The following is a 19971-nucleotide window of genomic DNA, read 5'->3' on the forward strand; positions in this document are numbered from 1 at the left end:
CAAAATATTTGAATGCTGTGTATAGCGTGAAGGTGGTCACAGTAATCTTTGTCATGATGGAAAATAACAGTTCAATTATCTTTCCAATGTATTAAAGATGGTTATAATAAAGTGTTACTGTTGTTTTTTTCTAAATCTATAAACAAAACTCAGTCAAAAGATATATTTAAATGATAAACATGTACAAATCTAAATAAATAAATAGGCAGCAATGAGTTCATGTCTCAAGCAAGTCTGTCTGCCAGTCAAAGAGAAGAGGATTATACACCTAGAAACGCGCACACACACACACACACACACACACAAGGGGGTAATAGTCAGAGAGGATTATCCATCAAGACCCCCACCCCTGCCCACTATGTCTCTTCCACACAAACACACACGCACTCAGGATTTAGCACAGGGGTCTAATCTCTCAAGCACTATAACTTCCTGCCCTGCAGCCAATCAGGGCCCCACTCCGATCTCTCTAGCCAATCAGCTGTCCCCTGAGAGCCCCGCAGGCCAAAAACCACAAACCGGCTTTCCAGCAAGCGGTTATGCCTCCCCCGACATCCTTACTGTCAGATCTTCAATTTCCAATATTTTCATTTCTCCCTTATTACCTCAGTGCTGAGGCCGGGCCTACCTCTGCCATGTTTATTTGTTTGTTTCTCTCCTTTATTGCCCCAGTTGTAAGGCAGGGTTTGCTTCTGTTGACCCCTTTTTTAATATATTTTTCTATTAGGTTTCCACTTTACTTGTCCGTTTGGCAAGAGGGAAGTGTTTAATGTGAATTAAAGATAAAATTAAAGCTCCTATCCAATTATATTCCTAACACCACTGTTGCAGGAACTCTACGCTGACTTTTGACCTGTTTTAAGGTTACAGTCTAGGAACAGCTTTTCATTTCCATGCACACCAAACCAGCGTCTTTTCCTAAATCTAACCAAGTGGTTTTGTTGCTTAAATCCAACATACTGGGACCTTATGATGAAGGTCCCCTGTCGCTGGTTTGTTGCAATGGTCATGTTTTTTTGGACAGTGATAGATTAACTGGCAATCACCTCTTCAGTTGCTGTAGGCAGATGTGTTGAGTTTATTCATCTTTCATCACATATTGTCATGTATATCGTTTCATAAAAATATAGTCCAGAGATAAAGATTTCCACAGTTAAATCTTAAGATAGAAAAACAAGACCAGAGGAAGAAAAAGATGAACAAAAACTGAGGATTGTGTCTATTTTTCATCTTTCCTGCTGATAGGTGGAAAATGACAGAGTCACAACATACAAAACACATTTCACAGTACACTCGTAACTCACTGCCAATCTGCGGTGAATAGCTTGTCAGCAAATGATTTTTAAAGCAGGAGTGAGAGCGGAAGATGTATGTGTGGCCTATATTAGCATCTAGAGGGAGAGTGCTCTTTCTGTCACTCGTCTTAACTCGGCTGGCAGGAAGTTGCTGTGTGGCTGTCAAACAAGCGTCACTTGGATGCGAATTCAGGCCACCTCACGTCAAACTGTCACCACCGGCTGATTTTCCTGTGTGATTTTAATGCTCCGTCTGTGTTCACCTCTTTCAGGGTGAACCTAGTTTTACTCTTTGATACTTTTGTGGTGGGGGTGGTAGTGTTTGTGGTGTGAACTTTGGTTGCAGCGGGCTGCCATAGCCGAATGTAAGGTCCTGTCATTTGTTGATTTTTTTATGTTTCCAGAACTGGTCGCTCTCATCAGCCCCTCAACTGCTGAGCTAATGGCCTGATTAAGCGATTGAGGCCTTTGCTTGTGATTACCAGCCTGGCTATTTATGAAGCTAGATTATTGTTGGTCTACTGCTCATCTGTCTTTCTGTCTTTTTTCTTTTCCATCTCTCTCCTGTGTGTATTTATCTCGGCGAGAACAATACTGTGGCCTGGAAATTTTATCATGCTATTTCCTCCTCAGCTAGCTCTGTCCTTCTGTCTTTCTCTCTCTCATTTTTGTTGCTTATCGGTAGTCAACGAGAACAATAGAGGCGGACTATTGTCTGTTGCTATTTCGTCCTCCAGTTAGCTTATCTAGTTGGGAACAATAGAAAACTGGGTTGAAGAAAAATCCAAAGATCTCATTTCCATCCCTGTTTTTATGTATATATGCATGAGTATTCACGTGTGTCCACACATTTTCGGATCGGCGTGTCTTTGTGTGTGTCTGCACGTGTCTTGGTAAGCATTGGTGCATTTGTGTGAATGTCTTCGCCTTTCTATTCGTAGTGACCCAGAATGTCTTGACATTTTAAAGCCAAGAAGCAGGAGAACAGTCCGTCCCAAATGGAAACTTCTAAAAACAGAAATGCTGTAACTTAAAACAATAGGCGCTTACTATGTTACAGGGCAAGGCAGGAGGTGCCAGGACACAAGGTGAGCAGAGCAGAAGAAAAGAGAAAAGTTTAATGCTGGTTTTATGTTTTGTAAGTATGAGAAGGTGTTCTGTTTGCAAATTGCCTTAGGAAGCTTTTCCTGAGTTGGAAGGCAGGATTTCACATGTCAAGGTGAAAAGACATTGAAAGGATTATAAGTTATGATTATTGGGCCTTGACTCAGCTAGTAGAGAGAGTTTGAAGGCAGAAGGAAGGGTATGTCAACACCCTGGGAAAGGCACCATTGTTTCACTTTGTGTTTGGAATTTCAGAAAATGCAGTATATTTTGAATATCTTCCTTTTTTTTAGGCATCAGATAGGCAGTATAAAATAGTCTCTAAGCAATGTCTAATAAGCAGGACAGGAAGTGTCACAGCACAGTTTGAAAGTGGATTTGAGATGGCAGTGTTTCCTCTTCTTGGTTATTCATGTCTTCAGCAAACCTCTAGACACATCCAGAGGCAGGATGGTAGATGGGGAAAGACACATGTTGTATTCAATATCTTAGACTGCAGCTTATGTTGGCATCAGCACAGTTGTTGCATTGGCAACTAGCACAAATTTGAGCACAAAGACTTGTAATACAGCTGATTATCATAACATCATCTTTATAAGGTCAGAAAAGGTAGAAGGAAAACACTGCAGCAGTTTATACATATTTAAAGAAGAACAACAGAAGATGGGTCTGTTCCCTGAGTACAGTGCGAACCTGTTGACCCCTTTATGAACTGGAACGTAGCCTGAAATCCTCCAGCCTTACATGGTTTTAGAGCTTCAGTTCAGGAAATGAAGCACCTATATTGGCTGTTGTCTGTCTTTCATGAAATGCAGGAGTAATGAGCTGATTTTATTGCCGTTAATTTCGCTTCAAGTCTCGTATATGTATATTGGCGTCACACGAGAGGAAGCGTTCTGAATGGTGCTCCCTCTCTTTACAACACATAATTGGGATCATACATTGTAAAGGGAGGGACAAAACACATTTGAAGAAAATCACTTCCATCTAATAAACATATTTTAACAAGCCGGCCTAAAAGATGCATGAGAAAGGTCCTGCAAGTTAAAATCATAAATTTCCACTTCAATCAATGGATCCTCGGTATAAAACGGAGCAAAGGAAACAAAGGCCGACAGCGAGACGGAAAAGAATAAACACAAATAGCAAAAAACTGAGCGTGCTGCCTGTAAAAATCTCAGTTAGGAAACATTATTGATGTGCAAAACTGCAGTGCAGATGAAATGGATAATGTCTTACAGTCACAGTCCCTGGACAACAGAGAGTTACAGGCAGTAAATGAAACCAACTTTGTTCTTTTATACTGCTTCGGATTAGACTTTCTACTAAATGCTTAAAAAGTAGAGAGGGAGTAAACAAATTGAAACTCCCCTCAAGTGGATGGTAGCAAAATAAAGCAGAAAGAACAAACACCTCACATAGCTCCTACTTAATTCAACCCGACAGAGAACAGCAGCACAGATATAGTAAGGAATGAAGCTACTGGATATTTTCTAATAAAACAAACAGGAGCACAGAGGATAAAAAATGGAAAATGACAAAACTGAATTGAAATAGCATTTCTAACGCAGCGATCCCACGACGGCGCCTCGTAAACATTGTTTATTTCCATAAAACCTGGCTGGAGCTGTGGCCCAGCAGGGCGCGCACACACACACAAACACACACACACACACTGCAGCAGTGGTGTGTTTGATGAAGAGGGCTGCGAGGTAAAAGGTACGGCTTCTAATACTCACCAGCATCAATCTCCTGTGTGGACAAACACACAGCAGTATGTGCAAACACGTGGGCACACAATGCACTCACAATAACAGACAGGAACACCTGCAAAGGTAAAATATATCAAGCATTGCTTTCAAATAAGGTAACTTCTGCCAATAGAGGATGTTTTTCCTTCAAGAAATGCTAAGTAGGAAATAATTAGACATGTTAAAAGTCATTTATGAAGGTTCGTGTTATTGTGTATCAAGTTTTTGGTTAATAAATGGATTTTAGCATCGATAATCTTCAGTTCTTTTAAAAGATAAATCGACCCAATCTGCCAAATAAATGTTGGCAATACAGTACAGTACTTCTCTGCAAGCAACTAATATTTTGACACTCTGTACTATCTTATGTTGCAACTTTATGTTTCTTTCGGTTTGATTTTCAGTTTTATGTTGTGACAACACCGTGCTCATGGTCTGGTTAGCTTGAGGCACAAAAACCACTTGGTCAGGGTTCAGAAAATACCTACTTTTGTTGCGATAAACACGGATGTACAGGCTCCTCATCAAAAATATCAGTTCTTTGATGCCAGATCTGTGAATTATCCAGAGGTCTCCTTAAAAATATCCAGTTGTGTCACGATTACATATGTTGAAAAGCAGTCTTGAACTGTGGTCATTGGCTTGGCAGACTTGTCGCTTTGCTTAAACATTTAAAAAACTGTATTCTGGCAACTGGGCTGGAATAAAAAATCATAAGGTAATGGAAAGCATTTGTGAATTATTTATTAACCATTAATAAAGCTGTCAGTTACAACCAATAAACCTGATTATAAAAGGTGTTGTATCCTGGCATCAGTTATGCTTTCTGTCTTGAATTTTTCATGTCCATCCCTCTCTCTTTAAATCCTTTGTTTTTCCTTCTCTCTACTTTCTCTTGTTCTTCTCCTCCCTTTTCTACTTTTATCCTCAATTTTACCTCTCGCACTTTCTCCATCTTAGTTGCTAATTCAATCACACATACGTACACACATGCACCGTCCCCTCCGGTGAGTTATCCCCCACAGACGCACACTCTATTACCCAAGATGCACTGCCCCGCTGCATGCCTGCCTTTTCATTGGCCAATAAAACAACCTGAGCTTTATGGCTCTACCGATTTCAAGTACATCAACTATAGAGGGAGAGAGAAGGGTAGGAAGGTGGGGGTGATGCAAAATGAGAGTCCACCTGAGGTTTATGACCCAAAACTCCTCCTTTTGGAAAAGAAAGAGAGGGAACGGGTGAGTAGAGCAGGTGTTCGGAGAGTGGAAGAGATGGAGAGGAAACTGTGAAGAAATAGAGAAGGGTGCACAGAAAATACTTACCTCGATGAAACGAGTGATAAAACAGAGAAAGAGAGTCTATCACGTAATATAGAAAGAGCGAGCGGGTGAGACGAGAGCAAAGTCAGTGAGAGAGAGAGAGATCGTAAAGCTCATAAAAATATAGAGAGCCATTCATGACTTATAAAATAACAGCCATCGATGTGCAAACCAAAACTGCAGCGTAGATGAAATAGATGATATTTTATTGTTCCAGCCTCTCAGTCCCAGTCTGTATGAATAGCTATTGATTTAACATGTTTTATTCAGGCAGCCGGGCGAACTTTCAGGCCCGGGGAGACCAAGGCGAGGATGCTGCTCTGTCGAGGGCTTTCTGCATTTAAGTCTGCTGGCTAAAGGTTTTCTCCCAAGTTCCTCAATCTGAGTGGCGTTTAGTTGTCTGTCTGTGTTGTACCAGGGGAATCGAGAGCCTAGAAAAGTAGAGAAGAAACATCATCATTGTTTTTTCTCACCCTGCTGGCAACAAAAAAAGTAATAATAGAGAAGAGGAGTGTGTTAATGTTCACAACTTTATTTAAACTCCGGAGCACTTACTGTCTGAGTTAGGTTCATTTTCGGCCAGATGGGCGCATTGCCATTCAAACACTCAACTGAAATTCACAACAGAAATGAGACAGTCATCCGTACATTCAGTTCATACTATCTGACCTCCTGCCCCTGTTTATGCCTGCATAACCATCAGTGTCCTCAGAAACCACGATACATACTGTCATCATCAGTCTAAATGATAGCTGAATATGAATCACATCACATTCATTTTCTCAGATGTTTATTTTTTTGGTCTAAGGCTACTTATGTTGTTCCCTTACACAGACTTTGGGAGTACATTAGAGGTTCAATTCTTGCCCAAGGACTGCCAGTCAAGAATAAAAATGTTTCAAGTGTGCACCATGGGAATTATAAGCCTGGAGAGCAGACGAATATGTGACCATGTTTTTACTTGCCCCAGAGCTGGTTTGTAACGGGCCAAACAATCATATTAATTTAACGTGTGGCGGGTTTTATTCGATGACTGACAAAAAAGCATCACCAATCCAGATTAGATAAATCACATGTCACAGGTTTCGCTGCCCTGATCATGAAACTACTGTTTAGATCTGGATACGACGACCACACTCCGCCTCGCTTCCAATTTTGCCCAGTGGCCACTCGCGGTATTGCAGCAAAAAGTTCTCCTGTTGCTCAAAAGCATTTTTGCGCATAGATAGCTGTTATATACGTATATATATATAAAAAGACATCTGTAAAACTATTGACAGCACACTTTGAACTGCAAACAGCTATGCATTTTTGATCCATGGACATTTTAAATTTATAAAACTTTCCTAGAGCAGGCAGGGCCAGTGGGAGAAAGTTAATGATGAGGCTACAAAACTCCAGGTGCATTTGCCAGGTGAGCAATTCTCACCCCATCTTAATGCTCGGTATCTAGTTTTACTATAAATCTTCTGGCTCTGATTGGTTATGTCTTCGTCCAGGTGTAGCCTAAGTGACATCACTCATCTAAACCTGGAATGTGAGTCCACTGCACTCCTACCATTTGTAGCCAGCAAACATAAAATCCACATCGGGTGAATAGAGCCATCTTTCTACCGTATCACACTTTGGATGTTTTTTTGTGTTCTTTATTTATGTCTTTCTTTTCGTTTGCCCTCAACCTCGTGTGTCCCGCGTCACGTTTTTTTTTTCTGCCTCTCACACTTGTGTACACATCACACAGTCACACATTCACACTTCACCACTGCAGCCTGCAGGCCTAGTCGAAGTGAGGCACCCAGCTGTCAGTGCTTTTCATTTGAGTCTGCTAATGGAGCGACGAGGGGTCCACGAGCGGCCCACCGCCTCACTGCACTAACTCACACACTCACACACATACACACACACACACACACACACACACACACACACACACACACACACACACACACACCTCCAGCCTCTGAGGTACCCATTTTACACAAACATCCATCTGCATCACTTGTTATCACCCTTTCTTTTTGCTCTCTTGTGTTCCCTCTCTTGTTCCCTCATGTTTAGCCTCTGTTCGGCGCTGGCTCTGTCTTTCTCTTTCATATATTCCCAGTCTTCATTTTCTCTTTCAGTTCGACTTTCTCACTTTTTTCTCACTTCCTCTCTTTTCTATTTCAATGTGCTTTTTGTCACAGCACTATATATTTTACCAAAGCATGTAATAAAACAGAATACAGACCACCCTCAGTGTGAGATGAACAATTCTCCCTATCTCAATTTCCGTTTCCAATTTAGACTTCTTTATTGGCACTGGTAAATCGAGACCAGTGATACCAAATGGAAGGACATTGATAAGATAATCAAGATAATTAGTTTGTACGTTAAATTAAATCTCCCTCTGGAATCCCCCTCATATCATTGTGTTCTCATGCAAGTGTGTGTCGTGTGTCTCTAGACCTGGACATTCATTACAGCTCTGTGTCTCAGTATTTCTTTCTCCATCTCTCTGTCGCCCCACAGCTTTCTTTTACTCCTTCCTTTTCTTCCTCAAATATTGTTTCCCCGTGTTTACTCTCTGCCTCAGCTCACCTCTCTGTGTTCTTTTTGAATTTATTTCAAAGCAGCTTTTTAGCAGAAAGAGGACAGAAAGTGCCTGAAGTTTGTAACACATCAGTACATATTTGGTGTCATTGGGACACTGGGCTCGGTTTCTAATTTAGTCATATTCTCTGTCTCATTTTTAGAGGAGTGTGACAGGAAACAGGGGCAGATGGGAAATGGGCATCAGATGGGACAAAGCTCCCAAGCTGTATCCAAACTGGAGAGTTTATGGTTATGTGGTAGCCATCTTGGACCTCTGGTCCTTTAGGAAAACTCTCTGCCGCTCATTACTGCCGCTCACATACTCTATTATCCCATTTGTCTGATCATAGCACGCTATCCCAGAAGATCTGGATATGGCTTGGTGTACAGGGCTCTGTCAGCTCTGGTTTTTCTTGAATGTGATTACAATTTGAATAAAGGATTTAGTTAGTATCAGTGTTGGGAAGGTTACTTTAAGATGTAATAGGTTACAGATTACTACATAGTCCTCGATTCCTTCTCTACGACCCAGTCGCCAGATGAATGTTGGAGCTGTAAGTTTCTGCAAACCACTGATATGTTGAAACGTTAGATTTATGTATGTTGCAACTTCACGTCTTTAGGTTCAATTTTCTTAGGTTAGGTTAGTTTTACACACAAAACAGCTTTTTAAGGGTTAGGAAAGGATCATTTTGGTTTCGAATACCTGTTTTGTTTTTTGCCACAAAGCAGGCTGGACGTGTCATGAGTTCTCATTAAAAACAGCATTTGTCACCACAAACATGGCTGGTAATTGTTGCATCAAGTGGTGTCACATGTACAAATTTTGAAACATAGGCTTGAACTTGGGTCTCTGGCTTGGTAGCCTTGTTGCCTAGATTCCTGGGTAAATTATTTTCCCTAAAGGAATACATGGGGAGGTAACTGCTTTGTATCACCAACCTTTTGATCAGTAACTGTAACAGATTACAATCACATTTATTCAGCCCATTAAAGCAACATTATGTAACCGTTCCACCTTAAAATAACAGCTTCAACATTATACTGATGCTACAGTGATGGACAGTCTGTCCATTGAGAGGGTAGGATCACAGCGTTACATACATGTTTACTTCAAGATCTAAGTTTTCATCACATAACATTGTTATGATGTAATGAGTTTTGTTTGTAGTTAGCACCTACATTTTGTATTTACGACAGTGGTGTTGCACTCACAAATTGTGGGGGGCGCCAAATCACACAAAATGCCAATTTCTATATAATGTTGCTTTAATTACACAATGCTGTAACAGGGAACTACTAATATCTAATGACCAACACTGGGCCTAGATATTTTCTGCTCTTGTAGCCATAACTGCGATGCTCCACTCATGCTGGACGGAAACTTTTACTCTGAGCATTCCTAGTTGGCAGTCGGATAAACAATGCCGCCCTCGCATGCATCAGGAAATCAAACCCAGGAGACAAATGACAGGTAACACAAACCAGTCCAGGGGCTATAGCTCTGCATTTTGTGTCGGTGGATTCCGTTTCACTGAGTGCATCCTGGTTATTCATGTTATCTCTCTTTGATTCTGTCTCTTTTGCTCATTCTTCTGCTCCACCTCCCTCACTTGTTCTCACCTTGCCTCCACGCTCTATATGGTCCATCTTGTGTATTTTTTTCCTCACGCTGTGGCTGAAAGACAAACTGAAATGCACTTATAGACCCGGACACAGACACAGACACAGGCACACCTACTGGCCGAAGTGCTGAAACGTGTTTGAGGTTGAATTGCTATTAATGTGTTCTTTTCCCCACCAGTCAATACTCTTTTGTACTGACTGTCATTCACAATGACAGCTGCCCTCCAGTGTTCTGCTATTCATGTTTGTGTGTCCATGTGTGTGCAGTCATTGACAGTTGTGCAGTGTGGAGACTTGCCAGTAGCAACATGACAACAGACATTGACAGTTCTTTTAACAGACAAACTATTGAAGTGCTTTTGCCGGTTTAGTGACCGTGGGTCAATTTGCTCAATTTGTTCCGGCCTCAAAGTGGAGATCGTGTGGAGACACACAGACCTGTCGTATAAATCTGAAATCACTTCACCACAAAATTGACTTGTATGACGTTTAACAGACAGTTTAATAAGAGATGGTCGATTTGTTGGATTTGCTCTGATGTGACAGCGGAAGTGGTTTGGCGGCTCAAACTCAGAAGCTCACTGTTTGTTTCAGACTGAAAATGAAAACAAAAACAAGCTTGATGATAAGTTGCACAGAAGTACTTTAGATATTTTTCAGTCCAAGAAGCAAAATGCTTGAGGTGAGGGTTAATTTAGTCTTTAATAGTAGAATCTGAATATCAGAAAAACGTTTGTTTTTTGTAGTGTTTTAGAGTGTTTAAAATGTTTAATGTTCAAGATTATTGGAGTTGGATTAATGAAATAAAATGAGCATTTATGTATTTCTGGTTCCCTCATCTCAACGTCAACGGTTTTTCTGTTAGATGTCTGAAATAAGGTCTGTGGTTAACACAGGCTTAAGAGATATTTGTGTTTTGTTCTACAACATAAAATACGTCAACTTGTGAATTTGACATTTTTACATGTCTTTAAAACAACATTATGCTGATCATGGAGACTCATTTACTCACTAGTTGACTGATCAATTTATAGTGAAGTTTGTATAGCATAGAGTAGAAAGAAGCTTAGTGGTGGTGACGTTGAAGTCAGGCACTGTAGTTTGTCTATAGCCTAACATTAGCTTACGTCTTCTGGCAATTGCGGCATCATAAAAGCGGTGTACATTTGTGAAGATTATCATGCTTTCCACCAAGCTTATTTTCTGCAGTAATGCAAGTTCAATAAAAACATCCCATTGGCTGTTTGTCGAGGGAACCAGGGTGATGCTAACTTACAAAAATATAAAAATATGTCATCCCTGCAGCACTCGATGCTCTCGTCTTAGCTGATTACTTGGTGACAATTTTTTCCTCAAAAGAAGGTAAAAAAGAGCTACAAAGGAATGAATATTGGACTCCTTTTGTCAAATTGCCTCAAAAATGAGTCCAGAGGAATGTTAAAGTTATTTTGTGTCTGCTGGATGTGTAAAGAGGCAACTCTTTGTTATGAAATATACTTTCCACAACAACTTTATAAGGTGATAATACGTGAATGTCACTGTACCCTCAGCTTAATTCTACCTCAAGCAAAATCAAAGAAAACCAACTGTTACTGAAGAAGGTAATCTGAACAAAATGAGGTTTCCAGGGCCTCAAATGTAGGCTAACACTGTAAATAAAGTCAGTTACAGGCCAACATAAGGGCTAAACAACAAAGCAACACATCGATAAACTGCTGTAAGCTAGGGAATCAATGTTATCTCAAGAGCATGTAAATTAAAACGAACTTTGCTATTCTATCCGACCCTAATCGAGCTGCAAGAAGAAATGTGTGACACTGAATGTCTCCTGTCTGCCTCCAGATCACCTACAAGGCCCTGAGCTCACTGGACCCCAGCGCTGATCTGACAACCCAGAGGGGAAGGGTTTTCAAGCTGAGGAACGAGACCCATCACCTGTTCGTGGGTCTCTACCCTGGGACCACCTACTTCTTCACCCTCAAAGCCTCCACAAACAAGGGCTTCGGCCCGCCCGTCACCACCCGCATCAGCACCAAGATAGCAGGTAAAAATGCTTCGGCTAATAGTTTTGATTTATAGTAATTTTCTTTCACATCTGGTGACATTTGTTTGATCTGATTACTCCAATCACACAAACTCACAGTGTCACATTCATCCTTGTTTTTATTACAACAATTACAGGTAAAGAAGGAGACATTAAAGGCTTGTTTGTTGGCTAGTTGGTGGGCTGGCATGTCAGTCACTTTCTCTGGGACTGTGCCAGTCTGGCTCTTTGTTCGTGTCTTTGTTTGTCTGTCTGAGTGACCATTTTTATATCTGACTTTTTCTCTCCATTTGTACCTCTTCTTTTGTCACCCGCCTCGTCCAAAGAAAATGTCAGTGGCACCACAAAAAAGGGAAAACAATCAACTTTTGTGAGGAGAGCTATGAAATGCCCTCACATGTAAACGCATTTCTTTATTCTGAAACAAGAGGACTTCTCTTTTCTTATTCCAGCTGTTTTGTGAAGGGTGTTCTTTGTTGTTCAAATGACAGAATGACTGATGCGAAATAAAAGCTGTTCACTTTTTCATTCTTTGTGTGTCTCTCTCTGCCCTTCATCTCTGACTCACCCTTTCTGTCTCTCTCCAGCTTTACCTAACTGTCTCTCTGCCGTTTCCCTGTCCCCTTTTCTCTTTCAGTGTCTCAGTCAGCCTCTTCTCTTTCTCTCTGCTTCTACCTTTCTCTCTTTTTTCTTCCCCCCCCTCCTTCTTTAATAATCCCTTCCCAATTGGCATATCTGATTGTCTCTACTTCGCAGGATGTTTTTCTATTCCGGTGTCATAGAGGTAGTTCTGACCTTTAGGTGTTTCTTTTTTATCGCTACATCTGTGGACACACTCCCTTTAGGTGTGAACCACAAATACAAGTTCTTTCAATCCCAAGTCCAATTTTATACTGAAGACAGACTGAACGACGGATGCACTGCTGTTTCATCATTGAGAGGATTATTGTTTTGCAGAAGAAATTTCTGGTGTATAGAACTTGCAATGGCCGATATGATGAGGCGTGTTGATGATGAATTGTGCACAGTACCAATTACAGTATAAATTCACAAATACTGGCTTACAGCATTATGTCACTGACATTGACTGCAAGCAGGATGAACTGTTAATACAGCTGTAAACATTTCGGCAACAGGATTTAGAATTGTATTGGAGAGTTGGATATTCATGGTGGCTATATTTTATTTACAGTCGCACAGAACCAGTGAAACATGGGGTGGACAGCTGACAACGTTTCCTTTAGAGGTGACAAACATGCCCACCAGAGCAACATTTGTCTGCTCAGTTCAACCCTGCATATATTAATCAATTCCTTTGGCAGGATGCAGAATTTTATTCCAAGATGTAGAACGATTTCTTTCACCATCTGTATATTGATGCATAAAGAGAACTTTAGGATACTGACTTCCAAAGCAAGATTGCACCTACTTGTATTTTAATATTTAAGTGCAAACATACATACATAGTTGATCGGTGTCACTTGACTTAATCCGCATGTGATTCAGTGGCATAAATCTTCCCTTGTAACCTTAACATACCCAGAGAGGCTCTGCTGAGCAGGCAAGCTGTTTCCAACACTCCCATCCTGTCATATTCATGCACTTACACACATTCAGTCCTGGAAACTGTTTAGTGCCACAGCAAGTGGCCACTTCTCCTTTGTTACACGAGGCTTTGGATTGTATTGGAGATGTGGCATAAAATCACTGTATTTCAATCACACTAATTTGAATTTAAGATAAAATTATTTCAAATTCAACCCCAAATTTCCAAACGCATAATGGTTTCCATTTTCCAGTTTTGGTTTGTAAATATTAAAGTGCCTTCAGATACCTCGGCAGTGAAAGGGTTAGAAATCCAACTTAACGGCTTTCATAATCACTTATTGAGTCGCTCACTTCCAATATCCCATCATGTTACAACTTTCTTTCTGTGAAGATCAAGTCAAAACTTTCACTGATCTTTGAGCGTGCAAGTCAAATAAACAACCACCATGTAGTCCTTATGATCAGCTCTCTAAACCCAGGCAGTGAAACATAAAGCAGGCCTCATGTCACAGGTCCCTTCACACCACCTCCACAACTCATTCCATCAGGCGCCAGAACCAAAAACTCTCTGGCAAGGACAAATATTTTCATTCTGACAAAGTGCCATCAACATGATAAACAAGCTATGAGGGAATTTTAACACGTGCACATACTGACACTTGACAGCCAAACCGCTCTTAAATTTGTGTTAAAATGTATATATTTATGTCTTGTTCAGGTGTGAGCAATGTCAAAGACAAATTTCCCTTCCTTTTGTGAGGGAGGATTAATGATTCTTCTGATTCTGATTATGAATTGAACCAAAGTATGAGCTGTTTTGATGCCTTCCTCTGCCCACTGACCTGCGCAACTGAATTCTGAGTCCTGGCAGTGTTAAGTACTGACTGAAGTACAGAAGACTTTAATCTAAATGTGTCATCAGCTTGTTATTAACATTGTCCTGTCTGTCAACACCTACAGTGATTTTAGGTTGACATTTCCACTGAGCCTCCAATACTCCATCATCCTTTCAAATCTTAACAACATGTTGCTAAAAGAGAAAAAAAAGCTTGGCGCTTCCACATGTTACAGAGATGTCTCCCTCTAAATGTCACGCCATCCCCAATCTTCATTATCTCATTCAGGGACCAAAGGATGAAGAGATTTAAATTAAACGATGCAGACGGATAGAGATGGATGGACACCGGAGGAGGGGTTGGGCTCGTGTTAATAACCTAAATGCCACACCAATCAGGCAAAGAAGTGTTGATGTTTTACTTGCATTGGCACAGAGGCTTCACTTGCAAAATGAGGGCATGACAGATGTGAAATTAAACACTTGAATATAATTGAATGCCTGTGACGGCTTTCTGATTGAAACCTGCATCCATCTTCTTTTGTAGGCTACTTGATAAGATAACTGTTGTTTAGAGATGATTTGAAAATGTCAAAAACAAGATTGGAACAGATTTGTTGATTTGATTTGTTTTTAAATCTTTAGAAAAGTGTTTTTGCCTCTTTGGATATGTATTGCAGCTGAAGTATGACATGGGTATTTTTTTATGTTTACCAAAAATACTGTCATATGTTTTGGTTTGACAGCCTTGACTTGTACACTCATTTTCAAAGTAAACACTCCTGAAGAAATATATAGACCTCACATTGTGCAGGGTCAGTCTGTTTCTCCCTATATAAATCCAGAGTCAGAAGCAATTATGATTTGGAGTTGCATTAAAGGGTCCCTTTGTGAGATATAGCCAGAAGTTTAGCCACCTCTATCAACAAACTGAGCTCTGTCAGCCATGTTCACTCTCAGGCTGCCACACCCTGTTGAGCTAAGCCCCCCTGTGACCCAAGGTCTCCGTCCAGGCAAACCCTAGGGCCATTGGCTCCACGGCTAACTGTGTTAACAGTATTAGCTAAGGATAGCTAGCAAAGAGCAGCAGTTTTCGGTTATTCCTGTGATTTTCTGTAACTCCTATTTTTTTGGAGCTATCTTTGAATTCTGACCATATTTTACTAAATGTATCGTTGTCGTTGAGAATGTATTTTAAAAGGTGTGTTTGTTTGTGTTTCTTTACTTATCATCAGCCCCCATGATGCCAGAGTACGAGTCTGAGGCTCCGCTGAACGAGACGGAGACGACCATCACCATCCTGCTAAAGCCCGCCCAATCACGAGGCGCTCCTATCAGGTGAATATCTTATCGGGCCTTATAATTTTCTTCTATTTTTATGATAATTTCCTATATTTACTCATGTCTCTTCTCCAGTCTTCAGCTTCATTCTTCTCTTCTTTTTTTTCTCCCCCTTTACTCCTCTCCTCTCCTCTCCTCTCCTCTCCTCTCCTCTCCTCTCCTCTCCTCTCCTCTCCTCTCCTCTCCTCTCCTCTCCTCTCCTCTCTCTTTTTATTCACTTTGCTCTCTCCTATTCCTCAAGGGTCTCTTTGAAAGCCATTAAAGTCACTCACACATATAAGTCCAATTTGTATGCAAAGGAACTCAGAGAATGGGACCTTATTTTTTTATAAATGTGGCAGAGAAACGTATCACCATTAGTCACTCGCATCTTGTAGCTTTTTAGTCGCTGCCTTAAACTCCAAGCTGAACTTGACAGGCCTGAATGTTTAATGGTAATTTGGCAATCAATGTCTGGTCACTTGGGACTTCACTGCTTAAACTGAAGCAACCTGCCAACAGCCAGTTGACATAAAAGGATAAAAAAGCAAGTTTTTAAGGACAAGGATCGACATTTTCTTTTCACCTAACGCACAAACCTTTTTCCTAAAGTGACGTTAGTAATCATCTGTCATATATGAGTATGAGAGGATAGAAAGAATATAAATACCCAACTCGAGATTCATTCTTCCAGGCTCCAGTTCTCTTCACTCACTGGTTTTGTTTTAAGAATGGAAACACAGCTAATTTATGCCTTCTCCTTTTCTCATTTTTTCAGCCCTTGTGTTTTTTAATTAAAAGTTCACTTTGAACATGTGATCTCATCCATTTAATTGGTGTAGGGGAGAACATTATTCTGCGGTTGCCTTCGGGGAAATACAGCTTCGACAGGGGTGCGTGGAGAATATATATCACTTCAATTTGGACTAGGGGAAATGGACTTGTGAAATGTGAGCGTGGGTCAGTGGTTCAGTGTTAATTTCTGTAAATCCCATACCATAGCTCACCATTTATCACCCACACATGGTAAATATATCTCATTTTAAATTAGTCTGCACTCCAATCGCCAACATCTTTATGTGTTTATCAACCCGAGATAAGCCCCTTAGCGTGTTTGCTTATTATGTGTGTTTTGTGCAAGTATTACATGTTTTAAGTGCCAACAGATGTACGTGGGGTAGCAGAGTAAAGGCATCTGTTGGGTAATGTGCACACTAATGCTTTGTGGTGTTTTGTTTTTTATTTATTTGGAGGAGATCAGAGCATCTCAAGTTCAGGAGCTTAGATGAAGAGTGTTTACTGTAATGGCTGTGCTAAGAGGAGCAGCTGTTGTGGTTGGGACACACACGGAAACAGACAGAAACACACACTCCTCAAACATTAGCGTCCTTGCCCCCCTATGCATGCACATGCATTCACATAAATGCCCACAGAGGAAGGCAGTTGTAAAGGCTGAAAACACACACACATGCACACACAAACACACCCCTGGTCATAGATGAAGACAGATACACACAGGTTATCACCAAAAAGTCGTAAATGCTTGAAATATGTTTGCACACACAGATAACCAGACCTGCACACATGACAACATGCTCAACCGGTCAAGAACATACGACGATAGTCCAAACAGAAAAATACTACCTTATGCCTTATAAATTGTTATAAAAAGTTTTGTTTTTATTCTTCGCCTCCTTACTGTAACACCTGTCTTCAAACTGAGCTCAAACTCTGTCTTGGAGGCTGTGTTCTGTCCCAGTTTGGTGTCCAGCCATGTTTGTTCTCAAGCTGTGAAGCTTGCTTGAGCTGAGCCTCGTTGCTCATGTCGATCAAGGTCTCCGTCCAGGGCAAACTCTAACCGGTGACCGGTGCCACGGATAACTGAGCCATGAGCTAACAGTAGCTAGCTACAGCCAAGGATAGCTAGCAAAGAGCAGCAGTTGTTGTTTACTTTGGTGATATGCTGCCCGCGTAGAGTATGTATTTTTGGTGCTAGCTTCAAATTCTGGACATATTTTTTTCCAAATTAACCCTTTAATGATGTAACGGCTCCGATGGCCTCTAACCCTAAACTTAATTCTAAACCTTTAAACCTCAGAGCCGAGTCATTTTCCAGGACGACTGAATGTTTTGAAACCCCAGTTCTTCAACACAGAGAGAGAAGTACAACAACACAGCAACACCCATGCATATATAGGAACACCTGTAAGAAACGCATGCACACATGTAATTGAAAATACACACACACACATAATTCCCTATTCGCCCCTTGTACTAGGCCTCTGCCTCATCCCTTGTGCAGCTCTAAAAGCCATTAGAGAGAGCGAGAGAGAGAGAGAGAGAGAGAGAGAGAGAGACTCATCTTTGGTCATCAGCAATTATCTTTTATGAAAGCTGCCAAACGGGAGCTGGGGATAATTGGCCACGGCCCCCTTCACAGAAACATACATTTCCCTAATTGCGTATAATTGTGAAGTGAGTTCTTGGCTTGGAGGACGGAGGTAATTGCGGAGGGCCGCTGCGTTTGTCCTGACCGCTGAAGGAGCCCTCAGCCATTCATGAAGCCTCTTAGAGCAGAATGGAAACACACACACACACACACACACACACACACACACACACACAAACTAGAGACATACGCAACACACAGGCAAAGCAGTATTAAGTATATAAACGCATCTCAGTACACCTGTTAGAACACACGCACAGGGCAGAGAGAGACCCATTTAAGCTTATTAATGTGTAAAAGAACACATGTATGCGAAGTAGAATAAAACCTCACATCTCTCACTCTCTCTCTCTCTCACACACACACACACACACACATATATCTCTAATTCATACTTTGCTGCTGAGTCATCACAGGAAATGATCTGCCAGCTACTTTCTTAAGTTAGCTGAAGTTTGCTTCCAAAGTATATCTACCATTTGGGAAAAGACAGTGACCCTTGGAACAAATTCTATTCCTTTTTAAAGGCTACTGGGCATTTTCCTGAGAAAACTTTGCAGACTTCAGCCCTCTTCCGCTAATGCTTTATATGCCAAAATGGATATAAAGCACTCTGGAAATTACAGCTTTTCAATGCCGGGTGCTCCGAAGGGATCGAATATGGGGAAAAGTACAATTGTTGGATCAAACAAATTGCTGTTATAGCTGAATTAGGCTATATATTTTATTTAAAAATGCACCTATTCTAAGACTTCAAATGACGAAGGCAAGTTTGGCACCTGCACCCACTGAAACCCTGTAGATCTGCTCTATTCGGCCAAATTAATTTTAATGACGGGTAGGGACTCAGTTTTTATAAAATCATCCCCACCTTAAGATTTAACAAGAAGCTAAAATTCCCTTAAGTTACAATGAGTGACTCCTCAACAGAACATCTTATCTACTTTTGTTGGTTTGGTGGAAAGCTTCAAAACCAGGAAACAACACACAAAGTAAGTGTTAATATTACTTTATTTGTGTTTCTAGCTCCTACCAGCTCGTTGTGAAGGAGGAGCGCAAGTCCAAGACCCGCCGCGCTGCTTCTGAAGCCCCCGAGTGTTTCTCCGCCCCTGTCAGCTTCCGCAATGCCTCCATCTTGGACTCGCCCTACTACATTGCTGCTGAGCTGCCCCCGTCCAGCCTCACGGTTGTTCAGCCATTCACGGTGGGAGACAACAAGAGTTACGGCGGTTTCTGGAATCCTCCGCTGTCACCGGCTAAGAGCTACAGCATCTACTACCAGGCCATGAGCAGAGCCAATGGGGTGAGTGTCAAGACTCCAAAAGTACATTTAAGTACAGTACTTTGATCAAATGAGATAAATTTGAAAAAAAAAATTTTCAGAGGCTGACAAATTTAGACAGCCACTTTCAGCTTAACAATGATATGTGAAACAGTTGGTGCCTCCACAGTGAGGTATCAAACGAGACACTGGCAGATTTGCAAGGATTCTCTCATTTTCTTCCTTTAAACACAAACTGCAGTCAGACTCTGGATTGATTAATTCATTGAAAAACTTGATTAGTCCATTAATACAGGAAATAATACAAATTTATCTTTCGCTGATGCTCAGCTCATGTTGAGACACAATACAGTACATATAAGAACATCCTATGCACATAAAAAGTTAGAAGAATAAAAAAGGGAAGATGGTACAATCACTTTAAAATTCAACATAGAGGGGCTTTAAATCTCTAAAAGTCTTTGTCAGAGAACTGAAAACAACATTTATACTGAAACTTAAGTTCTGCATGTTTGGTCAGAACTGCTTACAATAAAAGGATAGGAATGGGAGAAATTAGATTTTGAAAGCTGTTGAAGCTTTTCCTAACAGTGTATAACAAAGCTGCTGCAGACGTCTCTAAATTGGGATTCTGAAGTACTTTTGGCCACACCCTAATCGGCGATGTCACTGCAGGTGTCTGCGTTCCAGTTAAAGTCGGGGGTCAACATTTCCTGGTTGACGTTTTCAACCTCCGACCTCCAAGCGTTCCAGGTGCATGATGCCAAAAGTTAACATGCTTTGCTGATTGTTATTAAATAATTGCCATTGTTGTGTGATGT

General features: G+C 41.0%; 1 protein-coding gene across 3 annotated transcripts in view; it reads left to right on the forward strand.

The window, feature by feature from the left end:
• ptprt (protein tyrosine phosphatase receptor type T) overlaps positions 1 to 19971 on the forward strand; it is a 257994-nt gene that overhangs the window by 81611 nt on the left and 156412 nt on the right. For all 3 annotated transcript variants that reach the window (XM_073468585.1, XM_073468587.1, XM_073468586.1), the window contains exons 11-13: positions 11515 to 11716; positions 15335 to 15437; positions 18895 to 19171. In XM_073468585.1, coding sequence (XP_073324686.1) covers positions 11515 to 11716; positions 15335 to 15437; positions 18895 to 19171 — 582 coding nt within the window. The remainder of the gene's footprint in view (positions 1 to 11514; positions 11717 to 15334; positions 15438 to 18894; positions 19172 to 19971) is intronic.

This window comes from Pagrus major, chromosome 6 (genome assembly GCF_040436345.1).
Source record: "Pagrus major chromosome 6, Pma_NU_1.0".
NCBI classification, from domain to species: Eukaryota; Metazoa; Chordata; class Actinopteri; order Spariformes; family Sparidae; genus Pagrus; species Pagrus major.